A 14,469-nucleotide genomic window follows, 5' to 3' on the forward strand; every position below is an offset into this window, starting at 1 on the left:
AATAAGCGAGAACCCTGATAACATTGAGAAAAGATTTAGTTTCATTAAAACGTATCTTCTCATTCCAGTAGTAAACAAGAACCATTATAACTGTAAAATCGTCACAGAATAATATCTTTTTGTTCTATTAACGAAATTAATCGTAGTCTCTTCGCTTTTGACATTGAAACTTATCAATGGTGCTGAAATTAACGACACGCCCGGAACACTCATTACGAACTCTGCAGCAATATTTAGGTTTCAATACAACACGCAAACGATTTGAACCTGGTCACAACCTCTTCACATTCCCAGTAGTGCATTCCGCCCCCCTAAAATACAATTGATCCTACCATAGAAACCACATCCACTTGTTTTTCATTCACATCTTAAGTGTCATTGTCTCAGAAAGTGTTCCAGGGGCCAAAAGTTGTGATCAACCGATTTGGCTGAAACTTGGCACAGAAGTTGGGTGCAATGAGATATTTCAAAAGCCAATTTGGCTAACTTCTCTAACTTTTAGTTTTGGAGTTTCAGGGGGGGGGGTATCTTTTTTTTCCCCTTTGAACACCAAAAACCCAGCCTTCCAGGGGACATTTTGAAAGTGCCATAAAACCCAATAGGTAAATTGTGCTTCCAAATGAATTTGACCATGAACTCTACTATAATAGAGCTTTCATTTCATACATGTAACTTTGTCCTCGAGGTATTGTACAGAGAGGAGCCTGGGGCTAGAGTTTGGCAAAAATTGATGTCAAAATTACAACCCAAAATTGCCATTTTTCAAAAAAATCAGTGTATCTACCTGCCTTCTGGCATTACTTTCGTACCCATACCATTATTTACTTTAGTGACCCAGTTATCAGAATCAGTTGAGAAAAATTTGGCTTATCAAAGTTTGTTGAATTTTTGCCACAAACACTCCATGCCCCATGTTGTTCTCGGTAGCCCCGAGTTCAGCTTCTCTCCTGCCCTTGTAAATAGCCGACTGGTCTGCCCCCCGCCAGTTGGGATTCTAAACCTAGTTATGTTTATTTAAATATTTATTTATCATTGTTTGTTTACATTGGTCCTGAAAAGCCCCAATGGGGAGTGGCCAATTAAGTAGGGTTTAATTCAAATGTTCCGTCGAGCATCACTACACCCAACCGAACTTGCCAAACTACCGTGTTCAAGGATAAATTTCTGTTCACACGGTTGTTATGGCTTCCAGTGTTGCCTTGATGGAAAGAAATACCAAAATCAATCATGTTTTCCGAAGGATGGTCTGGGAGGTTATAATGTTTATAAATTGCTCTAAAGGCCTATCTGTCGTGGTTTTCGGTTTTTTTACGTCTCCTAAACGTTCGTGGAAACGATCTCTTAGTTTTATTCCCGTCTACCAATGTAAAGCATTTAGAACAGAATGCATCAACGAACCATTTCTTAATTTTATTTGTATTTTCAGCGATAGAGAGGTGGAATGGCTTACAAAAGAGAATTTGCGCTACCGATATTATGTGTTGAATCTACAAAAAAATTATCCTTGTAGATTGTCAAATATTCTATAATAAGCCAAACGAAAATTGATTTTTGGTCAGGACAGGCCTCTTGGCCATCATGTTCTCTCTTCTCAAAACTTGCCAAGCTAAATCCTTTATAAAAAGCTAACAAGAATTTACGACTCAATCATTGCTAGAGCATCAAACGAAGTCGTACAAGTATTGCACGATATCAAACTGCAGCTGTTTGGCAATCTCTGAAATAGAAAGGAAGTTCACGAGGCATTTGTACTTGGGACAGTCTATCTGATCATCAGATGTGATCTGAGCCAGCAGGTTCAGTGAGACAAGCGAGGAAATCTGACAAAGAATATTGGCCGATGGAGTGACGTTTTCTTCCACAATGCTGTAAAATATGGCCATCAATCTGTCCAGCTGAAAATTCTTCGGACCTGTCACAAAATAAAACCAAAGTCCTTGAACACATGTATCAACAGGTCAGAGCATCTCTTGCATTTTCTGTACTAAGAACTCACTTGACTGACTGTCTTTTGTAAGGGTCCTAAGAGACCGTGCAGGTACAGATTAAGCGTCGGATCAAGTGTCTCATACCGTCGGAGTTCTGTCCCGTTTCCGTAGCGTGAAACGACTAGGGATTTTTCTCTCCTACGCTTTTAAAAGGTCTTTAAGGTCATTCCCCAGTATTGCATAGCGCATCCCTACTGCGCATAACTTCACGCGTGAATAGCGCGCGCGTATTAAAAAAATGGCGGCGTTTTCTTTACGGCTGGACCTCGCCATAGAGGTAAATTGTCATTTTCTCGCAAACGAGTATGGTGACCTATCATTTTTTTCTGTTGTTTTTAATTGAGTAATAAATTTCTCTGTGTAAATTAAATATGGACCAATTCTCAGCGCAGAACAAAAAACAATCGTCGGAAACGTAAATTTAGCAAGCAATCGTGACTACAATCATGGTGCCAATATTATAAGGATTTATTGGGTATAAACAAGGTGCTGTTGCTCATAGACGAACATGGGGACCCATCATTTTTATTTCAAAATTTAAGTTCCTGTAATATAAACAATCAATAGGCAAACTTTCACAAAAATCTCACTGCAGGTTCTATTTCAGTGGAATGCCCTTAAAGGCTTTAAATTTAAGACCGTGATGAATTGAGAACATAAATAACGGCATCTAGAGAAACAGCACAGTTACGGCCCTCTACCGAAAGCGTAGCGTTGCATGTGGGGGGACTTGCATGACAGGAGAGCCCAGAACTGGACTGGTCCAGCTCTGACCCTATTTCTGTCGCGTTACGTTCCCGTGACAGAGAGAGGGCCAGAACTGAACCATGTAAGGTCTCCAGGAGTTAGTTTTGCGAGGATAACGGTGCTTAATAACAATGCCACATTTGATTTATATTCTGACCTGTCAGCTGTGTGTTGGATTTCTTAGCTTTCGCTGCCGCCTTTGCTCTGTTACTCAAGCCTCGTCGTCCCTGTTTGGTAAAGAACCTCCTGTCTGTGTGAGCAGGATTGTAAGAAGCCAGGTATGACGCTATCAAAAGGTACTTGGCGTAGTATGGCAACTCGATGTGTGAACGAACAGAAATACCTACAGAAAGAGATTGCCAAATTTAAGTGTTTATTAATAAGTAGCTTCAAAGTAGCCAAAGTGATTTTTTGTGCATGTACAGTTTTTGTATCAAGAGGTAAGAGATGGGTCACTAGTCTATCACAATTTTTATGCTGTAGGCGCTTCTAATCTCTCCGTTTTGACTGAGCTGATAAAAAAGGTGATAATTATGAGAAAAAGAATTTACTGCAGCTAATCTTTTAGCAGCTAATCTGGGCAAGGACTGGATAATTATTTCCATGTGTACATCTGGTGGCCATTGTACATGTGGAGCCAAAAAACATAAAGGGCTGCGCTCCTTCTCTCTAGGATCTTTTCCTCTCTCCCCCAGCCTCCCCTGTTGGCACTTGCCTGATCAACATGCAAGTGCTTTCTAAAGGTACAAGTCTAAAATAATTTAAGTCACAACCCTGTCTTTGACTTTTGGCCTTTCAAAAAATGTTTAAGCAAGTCTCAAATTTTACCATTCATTATTCATTTTACCATTCACACCATTCCTGCATGGTGGAATGGTGTGTATTAATATCTACTTAAATCTTTAGTTTCAGTAACATCAATCTCCCTCTTCCCCCCCCCCCCCCCCCCGCCCCACTGTTTTTAGAAAATACTCATATCTCCCCCAATTTGTGCAACTTTGCAGATGCAAAAACAGAACTTCATGACTCAAAACAAAGTTTTGCAAGATTCGAAGATCAAAAAACGTTTCTGAGACTCAGGATTTTCTACGTGAAGGATTGTACCATTTGCAATGCATTCCTGCATGTGTTATATCTGTAGATGTTACATGTGTACATACTTAACAAAAATCCTAGAAGTGGATGAAAGCACATTTCTTACCCTGCCCTGGAAGGTTCTCACAGCCAGTCTGTGTGTCTTGCCCAATAATGTTCTCCCACTGATTGCTGGACACCTCCCTAAGGTAAACTGTATGGAGGGCCTTCTTCAGATGAGGCTCAATATTCCGCCACAGTTTGCGACTGTCTGTCAATTGTGCCTCACCAGAAGTGATTGGCTCACAGTATTTTGGAAAATGAAGAAGAGCCTGAATGGCAAAAATGTGCATTAAATAATATCATGTCCACCCTGGACATAAAGGAGCAAACATTTAGATGCCAAAGTAATTATATATAAATTTCGAAGGTCTGCTATTGAACAATCCTTTGGATGGTCATGGCCAAAATAAGTGAACAAGAGCATGAGACAAAGAACACTGTGGGCTTGAGATTTATGTAATCATTCCCCTCTATCAATTAAAATGGTTGATTGTTTTGGCCTACTTTTGGAGAATGCCTGATATGGTGCCTGTTTTTGACAGTCTGGACACTGGCACCTCCTGTAAACTAGAACCTAAATGGTTTATGTACATTTGCCATGCTATGGTAAAAATTAGATTATCTGTTTATCATCTGCTAGATTCATAGGTGGTGATTAAAGCTTCTGTTTGTAGCAAATTATGTATTCAGTGATTCCAACCCAATGGTGCCTGGTGTGCTAATTTCCACCACAAACTCCCTTTTAGCAATCTACAATACTCCTAACTCAAAATAAAAGCCACTCACCAGATGCCGCAGCTCATTCAAATCCTTACACACTGAATAAAATACACTCATGAGAAGCTGGCAGTATGCTTTGAAAAATTCCTCAGGATATGTTGCTGGGCAATCTCTTGCCATGATCTGCAGCACTTCAGTCTTTGAATAATCCAGAAAATGCATAACAATAGGCTCATAAAATCCTGTTCCGACTTGGAACTTCTCCCACACAATCTGACTTAGCAAGATCACACAGATATTGAGCTGCGTAAGCTCCTGAAGTCTTAAAAATGCAGGAAGCATGTTTGCCTCAATGTCTCTTAGTCTCTCTGCCTTGTCCAGAACAATGTAAAACGTTTCGTTTGCAAGGTCCTTTGATAAAAGGTTATGTTTCAGATGTCGCAAGAAGTCTGTCATGTTGTCGCATTTCGGTGAGGCAGTTAAATCATCTTCTTTGTCTGAATCTTGCAACTGGTATAGAACATGTTCAAAAATCAATCTTGCTGTAAAGCTCTCCACACAATTCACCAATACATGTGGAAGCTGTATCGTTAAACAAAGGAAAGAAAAAGAGCAGTAAGAAATTTAGTCAGTTCAAACTCTCCCCTTTATATAACGTAAGTCAGGGCAAGGTCCAACATTGCAGTTTCCCAACATAGTATGACGGGACGATAAGCCCCATTTATTTAGTTCTTGAGTTACAGTATCTCTATCTGTTGTTGTTAATTTAAGTGCTGTACATCACTTTCCCAAGTTTAGGCTGGAAATAAAAATATTGGAACACCCTGAGCTGTCCCAGATAAAGTGTTGCCTCTCTCTTTTCTGACCTCTCTAAACTGGATCAGTGTGGCAATTGCTCTATGATCTGTCAGTTCTAGCCTGCCCATCGCCCCCAGAGGCATTTGTTGGGCATGCTCTCCAGTGGAGCCACTTCATTTATACAAATCCCCACAGTGTAGCTCTGGGAAGAATGCAAATGCCTGACCTATGGAAGAAGCCCAAAATTTTGGTGATTGGTCAAGATGCGGTGCGTTCCTTGTGGTATAGCGATTCCAAGCTAAACACAGAGAGTGGGACTTGGATTTGCTTGAAAGTGTAGGACTCCAATGAGGTTCATTAAATCAGTAGTTTTGTGTTGATAGCAATTAGGAAATTTACAAATAAAGAACAAAAGATGTAGTATTTTAAAAAGTGAACGATCAAAAAATATTGTTTTTGACAATGCACCATCCTAGGGCTGACTAGAGCTCTGTTATAGCAAATACCCTACCCTGGGGCAGGAAAAATTGTCAAATGACAGACAAATAAGCGGGCTTGGAATTGACCGAGCATTATATTTCATTTGATTACGATATTGAAGACTGAAATAGTTATTTTATAATATGCAATTTAAATCGAAAAAGCGTTAAAGAGGGTAAAACTCTCAAGAAATATTTCAACTTAATAAATTAAGTTTTACAAACTCTCACCTCTAGATCTTTCAGCAAAGTTTGCACAAGAAAAGATTTCCCGGTAGCGGTGTGTCCACACACAAATATCGCAGGACAGGAATATGACTTCCTATCTCCCAAAAGAGATAACAGTGTATCTATTTCAATCTTTCTGCAAATAACTTTGCTGTAAAGATTCTGCAGACTGTCTTTACTGTATCCTAAGAACCCACCATTTGCCGCCATGTTGGTTTTGAACCAAAAGACCTGGGGAGAGTAGCCAAAGGGCCTAGGTGGAAGTACACTTGTCATGACATCACCTATGGGTTTTACTCAGCTAATAAGGGAATTAAAACCCACTCTAAATGATAGTGTAAGCAGCGAAAAGTTTTATCTTTATTAGTTTGCATTGTTTATATGCAAATTTTTCTCAGCTTCTGTCATTGTAATTGTTAATTAGTTACTTATTTTAAATTGAAATTTAGTTGTTACTTCTATTCCTAACGGTTACTTCTGAAGATGTATGTTGAAACATACGAAACGTCTAGTAAATGAACTTTGTTTTTTAACATGCGTTTTATTGCTATATTTATCACCGCAGTTTGCGTGTTATTTCTTATAGTTAATAATTTTTCAATTTTTTTTTTAATGCTGTTATGTTGCGCAACCCAGCATTTCTGGATCTGAACGATTTTTGGAAACAACACAACGTTTTTTAAAAACATGTTTCAACAGAATCTTCTGTCATCTTCAGTTTAAATTACAAAGTAGCATTTTGCGTACACTATATATTCAACTCTGTACTTTGTAATTTGAACTGAAAATGACAGAAAATTCTGTTGAAACATGTTTTTGAAAGACGTTGCGTTGTTTCTAAAAATTTTAACATGTCTGCCACTATCTGAACGATTAATGTTAATAACACTTGTGCTTTTATGCAGTGGCGGATCTAGGGGAAGGGCCCTCCCCTTATTTTGGGTGGAAAAAGAAGAAATGACTGAAGGAAGAGAAGCCAACAGGGCAAGTAAATCAAAACCGCCCCCCTCCCCCTTAGTTCAAAGTCTGGATCCGCCACTGTTATGTCCATATGAAGCTATAGTACACAGTACCCTAAAAGCTACAACGAGCACCTCCGTCCTTTTTGTACGGGCCCCCCCCCCCCCCCCGGGGTGTGAGAGGCACTTTTCTTAACTTGTCGTACAAGGTTTTCATTGCCAGTCTGTCTGTCTTGCCCAGTTATCTCCCACAGATTGCTGGACACCTTCCTTTGGTAAGGGGTATGGAAGACAATTGCGTCAATTGCGTCTCGCCAGAAGTGATTACAGTATTTTGGAATATGAAGAAGAGCCTAAAACGGCAAACAAATGAGCAATGAATAATTATTTAAATTATTAATATTCTTGATTTGTATCACTATGGTACAGTTCGAACACCTTGGGGAGGTAAAGAAATGAAACACGTTATTCTGCTCTGCACTTCTCTGTCTTCTCTGAGGGGATTACAGGATTTTACGGTAGGCGATTTGAGATACGGACCACAGAAGGCGGTTCCCTGTAGGGGAATCTGTGGGCATCCAGTCCCCCGAAAATTTGTTAAAATTGAGGTCCTCAGAAATAGGATTTCCTCATTCTGAGGCCAAGTCAGCGTGTTATAATGTTCGACAGAACCCCCGAACCATTCCCCCCTAGATCCGCCCCAGGACCTGGACTGAATACATACACAGGGTAAAAATTCTTCAAGGTCAGGGAAAAGTCAGAGAATCGTATTCTGAGACAGGAAAAATTGGCATTTTAAAGAAACGTCAGGGAAAATTGAAATTATAGCACTGCTGGCCATAGAAGAAACATTTTAGGTCACTTGTGATGGCTCAATGCTGCTTCCCCTTTCTTTCAGCAAAGCTTGCACAAGGAAAGATTTCTGTCGCAGGGCAGGAATATGACTTCCAGTCTCCCATAAGAGATGACAGTGTATCTAATTCAGTCTAACTGGAAATAACTTCGCTGCAAAGATTCTGTAAGCCTCGGGTCTGCAATGTTACTGTTGAACGAAAAAAACTGGGGAGAGCAGCCAAAACTTTCTAGGGGTAGTTTCAAGTACACTTCATGCTGTCCTGACTAAACATTGTTTGATTTCATTTTGTTGTTGTTGTTTTTATTTCCTTTGAAAGGAAGTTGCAGGACACATCTTTTCAGTGAAGTTATATTTCTGTAAGGATTCTTGAAGAAAAACGAGTTTATAAGTGGTTACTTGAATGTAAGGTTTCTCTCCACCCCACTACCGCTGAGCAGAAGTGTTACAAAATCAAAATGGCGTCCATGTTGTTCACGGCGGTGTATTTTCTCTTGATATCTTTGTGCCTAGCTGCCTTTACTCTCGCTTTTTGCTTTTTGGTCTACCTGCATCATAAACATAAGACACTTGACCACATTCCAGGCCCCAAACGGGACGGATTTTTGTGGGGAAATGTCAAGTTACTCCAACGCTTGAAAGAAGAGAACGACTTGAATGGATTTCAAGTCTTGAGACATCTGGTCCAAGAGCATGGCCCTGTCATGATTATTTGGATTTTTCATATCCCACTCGTCTACGTTTCAGATGCTGATATAGTCAAGAAAGTGCTTATAACGTCGAATTTTCCCAAAGATGCCTGGTCTTACGATCGACTTGGCTATCTCTTCGGAGAGCGATTTATGGGGAAAGGGCTTGTTACGGAGACAGACCATGAGAAATGGAAGATCAAACGCCTTACAGTGAATCCTGCATTCCACAGGAAATACTTGAAGGAACTTCTGATCCAGTTTAACTCAAGTTGTGACGTGTTTTTGGCGAGGCTGACTGACTTAGCAGATGGAAAGACCGAAGTGAAAATGGCGGATGAGTTTAACAGAATTACTTTGGACATAATTGGAAAGGTAAGGCAAGAGTACATTTGGTAATGTTTCACAATTTGTTTTGTGATCTCAAATAATGACCCAGATGGGGACATTGTAAAACATGCACCCCCCTCCCCTCCCCCCTACAGAGGGCAGATTTCAGACAGCCCAGTTTTCTGTTGGCGACACCTTTGAAGTTTTCAACTGAGAGGTGCAAAATTATGTTGTCTCCTTTGAAAAAAATTCTCCAAGAGGCCCTGTGGTTTAGGTTGCCCTCCATAGGGAGGGGTTGGGGGTGTGGATAAAAAAGGGAAAGACAAGTGTACACATGCAAGGTGCAACACTGAAGAAACCACTTGAGATGAATGAATCTCTCCTCACAGATTATGCATCTGCAGCTAATTTGTCAGTTGTGTATACATCTACTGTATTATCAAAACATGATGAACAATAATTATTATTGTATCAAAAGGAGTGAATTCTAGATGCACAAAAGCAGATCGTTTAATTATCATCATGAATTATCCAAGCACCCACAGATAAGCACCAGCCTGATGGGCAGCTTATCGTGTGTAGATTTCACCTTACCTTCCTTACATTATACATCAAGATGGATTATCCATCTCATTTTGTCTGTTTAAGTTCATTGGTCTAGATGCACTAAAAGTAGACACTTCACCCTGACATGAAATTGATTTTGTGCCCATAGTTTTAGTGAGAATTTGCATTCATAATATTATTTTTGTAATCAGACACACCAAACAAAACTTGCCCAAGTTCATCCATGCCAGAGGGTGCTTTTCATTGCTACCCTTTGTGCCAAATTATATACAAAACTGTTGGTACACTGTCAGTTGACTGTTGGCTGACTCTCAGCCATCTGTCAGCCATCTATTAGATCTAATGGCTGTTTATCGGCATACTGTTTGGACTGTTGTTGTCAACTGCTTTTGAAAGGGAACAATGACTCTGTGAGCCAACTACTTAATTAGTAACCCATCATATTGAGTAGTGGAGATAGTTTAGTTAAATTGGTCTATTTCTTTTCCAGGTGGCCTTTGGAATTGATTTAAATGCGATTGGTGACCCTGATTCTCCATTCCCCACTGCCATAAGGGAATGTTTAGCAGCCCCAATTTGGTGTCTATCTCATCCACTTCATGCGATTGACTTTACAAGTTATGGCTATCAAAATTCAGTTGTGTCTGCAGTTCACTTCTTACGAGATACAGGAAAGAAAATCATTGATGAAAGAAGAAAAGCCTTGACAAATGAGGAAGAGGTGCCTTCAGATATTCTCAGTTATATCCTTAAGTCTGTAAATGAAGACACTGATCTGGACTACGAAGAACTGCTTGATTACTTTGTCACTTTCTTTATTGCTGGTGGGTATTTCTTAATATTATTATGTACTCCACATTTTTCTTTATCTTTCAGTAGTAGCCACTCAGCTGAGTCCTGTTGGAAATCTGCAAATCTGATTGGTTCCATCATCGTTTTCTATTCACTGGTTGTCAATGATCTTGTGCATGCTGCTCTTGAACCTTGATCGTTCTTAACTTTAGGCTCAAAAATACACAAAGTTGTAGGTTTGGTGAATCTGTAATCCTTTGCAGTGTCTACTTAAACTATTAGACAACTCACCCTTGTTTTCTATGAGTGCTACCCTTCATTGACTATTTGCCCATAGAAAAGTAGTCTGACCGATAGTTACATGTAAATATATAAGATTACATGTTGCAATTTAACTTACATGTACATGTAGTCAGCAGAATCGTGTTTGACAGTTAAAATGTATCCTCCAGTTACACAACTGTTGCACGTGTGAGAGGAGTACATTAAAGATTGCAACATCGGTAGATTTTTTTATATATATACTTAAAGATGATTTCTGGCCGTACTGCACAGTCTCAGCACCCTAATGTTTATAGAGATGATAAATCTCACTCAATGAATGCGAATCGATGTTATTCATTACAAACCACATACCTTATCTTTGAGGACTTTCAAATTCTTTTTCCAAAAGCCTCATTGATTTTTACAGCTGTGAAGGTCTTTCATCAAGTGATATGTAATGAGAAAGAAATGCAGCATAAAACTTTGACCGCTTTGTATCCATAATGGCGGTTGTTTTGAAACTTTGAATTTACCTCATGTAAGTACAGTTGCTGTAGTTGCAAAATGTTTACATTTTGTGATGTTTTACATGAAACAAAACAAAAAACGCAAACAAACTCTCAAGAGTGTGCAGTATGGACTGGAAATCATCTTTATACTTAATCAATTCAACAATGTACAAGTATTGCTATTTGAGTTGCTGCACTCCCAAGCAAACATCTTGAAGCAACTGCTTCAAGTAGATAGGCGTAATAAAGTACAGACCATGAAAATGACTCAAGTGCAAGGCTGTTGCCTAAGGAAATTTTTAAGGAGCCCTTTGGGCTCCTTCCACCAAAAGTTAGGAGCCCAAGCCACTTTTTTAGGAGCCCAGATAAAATTCTCCGGGGGGGTGGGGAGGTTGAGGGGTCCTGGGGCAGAGATTTTCCGTGAGACACTAATATGGTCTAATATCAATCAAATTTTATAAATAAAGCATTCAGCAAAGTGATCAGGTCATGACTGAGAAAGAATACTATTTATGGTCAAACTCAATAATTGGTGTATCCATGCAAGTGCTGCGGCTTTTTTTTTAATAAAAATTTATATTGCTGCCTTTGTTTTTGAGTTTTGCAATTCTATTTTAAAAAGACGAAATACATTGTACAAATCATGAAATGCAAGCTGCAAATGAAAACAAATAAAAATGAAAGAGGCATTTGGGAGGTTTGAATTTGGCCTCGCTGAAATGTGCGTTCCTTTCCCCGGGCTTGGGACATTAGTATAAACTAAAGGTGATTTTGAGGCAGCATGACGGCAATATTGGCCACTTCTTTGGAGAAAATAAATTCTTGTATATTGGGCGGAGTCGCGACAATTCATTTGATAATTTAAAATATAAAACCCTAGTATGCAGAGAGAATTGCAATGATGTGTTCTTTTTGCTGGCTAGTTACTTGAATTATCTTTTCAGAACCTAAAGAAATTCATTCAGTACATCTAAGTGAAGTTTTCTTAAGTATTGGACAAATATTTAGACGCATTGATCTTTTTTCAACTGTAAATATAATGTCAGCAGGATCATCACTCCAATTCCAAAAATATTTGTTATCAAAGTAGTTATTTTGCAACTTGGAATCAGTAAGGCATCAACAGAGACACAATCCATTAGCATACATGATGTAAATATATTCAATACTGAGCTTGCAATGCATTATAGGGCGATTTTCAAATATGGCTGTTTTGGGCTGTTTGTGAGCAGAGAGCCCGGGGGGGTACTCTGGGAATTTCTGGGTGGGGATGTGCCGCTGGGTCCCTGGAGCCTTAGCCTATACCAGAGCTAGTTCAGCTGAATTTTGCTACCCTATACTAGAGTAAACTCCCCAAATCCCCCTATCTATCGACACTATTGCGGCTGATTTGCGTAAATTTAAACTTGCTGATTTGATTTTTTTTTTATATTTTTGAGTGGCAATTCCTGGTTTCCTTAGTCTAGAGAAAATCTTCAACCAACTAGTCAGTTTTGGGAAAAATGATACCCTATTCTAGACCCAAACGCTCTGATTTATATACCCTATCCTAGAGTAAACTGCTTGAAAACCATACCCTTCACAGCGGCACATACCTATATAGCCCATATGTGTTAGTGCCCACTCCCCCCACCCCCCCGGGGCGGAGAGAGACTTTTTTGCCGTGTTTTGGCCCAGATTTCTCGTGCTAAAAGCAAAACAGGACCAGAGTAGCTGTTGTTTTCCATTTAATTTGTTGTGTGAATGATTTTTTGACCGATTTCATGAGAAGATTGAAGTCGTCGGACAGATTACATGGGAATGAAAACTCCATGTTTAGGTGCCCACTCAGGCTCCTTGAACAAAACTTTAGTCACCCGCACTTGTAACTTAGGCGCCTCAGGCGATCGGGCGCCAGTGATGTTCATTTTCATCAAACAATGGCAACTATGAAGAGGATTAATGTATGTCTCCAATGTACTTTACAGGTCAAGAGACTACTTCCTCAACACTTTCGTTTATGTTAGCAGAGGCTGGAAAACATCCTGAGGTTGAGAACAGGTGATTTACCAATTATCAGACGAGTCCTTAATGATATTACTTTCATTTAGTGACAGGATCAAGAGGCTTAGGTTCAAGTGATTATCGGGATCGCCATGTTGTATTCTTGCACAAGACATACAGTAGCTCTCTCAGGTGTGGAGACATTACTGGTTTCCACAGTCTGTTTTACAGAAATCGATCAGATTTTTTAGAATGACTAGGAAACGTACGATCAAGAGGTCTACATGTAGGTTCAACTGCTCACTGGGATCGCTGTGTTGTGTTCTTGCGCACACAACAACACACAACTCTCACAGTATCTCTCTCAGGTGCAAATCCATACTGGTCTTCACTGTTTAACAGAAATCAGTCAGATTTTTCAGAATGACTCAGAAATCTTGGAAAGAGGACTTAAGGGAGTTAAAATCCAAAACAGGGACTATGAATATAGATTTTGACAGCTTCTTTTTTTCAATTCTCCTGTTTAGGTTAGTCCAAGAGGCTGAAGATATCCTTGGTTCTCACCAGTATGTGTCATATGAGGACCTCAGCAATCTAAACTACACGGGTCTTGCGATGAAAGAAACACTTCGATTGCATCCCAGTGTTCCGGCATTCACTCGAGTTATGGAAAAGGACGGTGAGTTGGGAGGGCACCGCATCCCTGCTGGTACACTGATAAATGTTGGTGTATATGCCTTACATCACAGCCCCAAATACTGGAAGAATCCTGAGAACTTTGATCCCGAACGATTTTTGTCTCAGAAAGATGACAATGACACTGGCTGTGCAACACACCATGCTTATATTCCATTCTCTCTTGGTCCTCGTCATTGTATTGGTCAGATGTTTGCCGAGTTTGAAGTGAAGGTTCTCATGTCACGCTTTTTGAAGTCATTCAAATTTCAGCTGGTGCGTGGCCAGGATTATGGATATGAAGATCCCAAGGCCACTCTAGCACCAAAAGACAGAGTCCGCTGTACCCTGACTTTGCGATGATCATTTACAGGTGTATGTGAGAATGTAGACAGATAAATAAATATTTACTTCCCTGTATAATTTATGCCTATAGGATATGTCAAGATTTAGGAATGGACCACTATTTTTTGATGGGGGTTTTGGCAGTTACCAAAAAATAACCTGCACAAGATAAAGATAAGGAAAGAATAGTGCAGAGCAAACCATGCACAAGACACAAATGGAGCAAATGTAACAAAAAAAAAATGTTTGCATGATCTGAAACTGAGAAAGAAAATTCTTGCTCAGAAAAATTGTCCAAACCTTCCCCCCTAAAAATCTAATGTCCATCATTTAGGGGCTACCTTCAAGCTAGCAATAGAGATTTTATTTAACGGAAACATTTTGAAGATTGTAACTGCATCTTTGT

The 14,469-nt window shown here is 39.6% G+C and overlaps 2 protein-coding genes across 2 annotated transcripts; one reads left to right on the forward strand and one right to left on the reverse strand.

Annotated features, from left to right (window-relative positions):
* Positions 1–582: 582 nt before the first annotated feature.
* On the reverse strand, positions 583–6,328 carry LOC145495664 (origin recognition complex subunit 5-like). Its single transcript, XM_081475288.1, has 5 exons — positions 6,101–6,328; positions 4,659–5,174; positions 3,937–4,141; positions 2,893–3,078; positions 583–1,912 (listed from the first exon to the last, which is right to left on the reverse strand). Exons 1-5 carry the CDS (start codon positions 6,305–6,307, stop codon positions 1,662–1,664), a joined length of 1,365 nt encoding a protein of 454 aa, XP_081331414.1. The 5' UTR covers positions 6,308–6,328; the 3' UTR covers positions 583–1,661.
* Positions 6,329–6,801: 473 nt separating this feature from the next.
* Positions 6,802–14,406, forward strand: LOC145494083 (cholesterol 24-hydroxylase-like). Its single transcript, XM_081473552.1, has 4 exons — positions 6,802–8,973; positions 9,986–10,319; positions 13,028–13,100; positions 13,571–14,406. The coding sequence occupies exons 1-4, from the start codon at positions 8,368–8,370 to the stop codon at positions 14,079–14,081; spliced, it is 1,524 nt and encodes a 507-aa protein (XP_081329678.1). The 5' UTR covers positions 6,802–8,367; the 3' UTR covers positions 14,082–14,406.
* Positions 14,407–14,469: the final 63 nt, after the last annotated feature.

The sequence above is a fragment of the Orbicella franksi genome, chromosome 8, assembly GCF_964199315.1.
Source record: "Orbicella franksi chromosome 8, jaOrbFran1.1, whole genome shotgun sequence".
NCBI lineage: Eukaryota > Metazoa > Cnidaria > Anthozoa > Scleractinia > Merulinidae > Orbicella > Orbicella franksi.

What these genes read in the sequence shown, in the direction of transcription:
- LOC145495664 (XM_081475288.1), bottom strand. Translation starts at nt 6,307, where the DNA reads ATGGCGGCAAATGGTGGGTTCTTAGGATACAGTAAAGACAGTCTGCAG. An exon ending in CTTTGCTGAAAGATCTAGAG is followed by an intron (nt 5,175 to 6,100) that starts GTGAGAGTTTGT and finishes TTAACGATACAG; the next exon opens with CTTCCACATGTATTGGTGAA. An exon ending in ATCCAACACACAGCTGACAG is followed by an intron (nt 1,913 to 2,892) that starts GTCAGAATATAA and finishes ATTTTGTGACAG; the next exon opens with GTCCGAAGAATTTTCAGCTG.
- LOC145494083 (XM_081473552.1), top strand. Translation starts at nt 8,368, where the DNA reads ATGGCGTCCATGTTGTTCACGGCGGTGTATTTTCTCTTGATATCTTTG. An exon ending in CTTTGGACATAATTGGAAAG is followed by an intron (nt 8,974 to 9,985) that starts GTAAGGCAAGAG and finishes TTTCTTTTCCAG; the next exon opens with GTGGCCTTTGGAATTGATTT. An exon ending in TGTCACTTTCTTTATTGCTG is followed by an intron (nt 10,320 to 13,027) that starts GTGGGTATTTCT and finishes TGTACTTTACAG; the next exon opens with GTCAAGAGACTACTTCCTCA.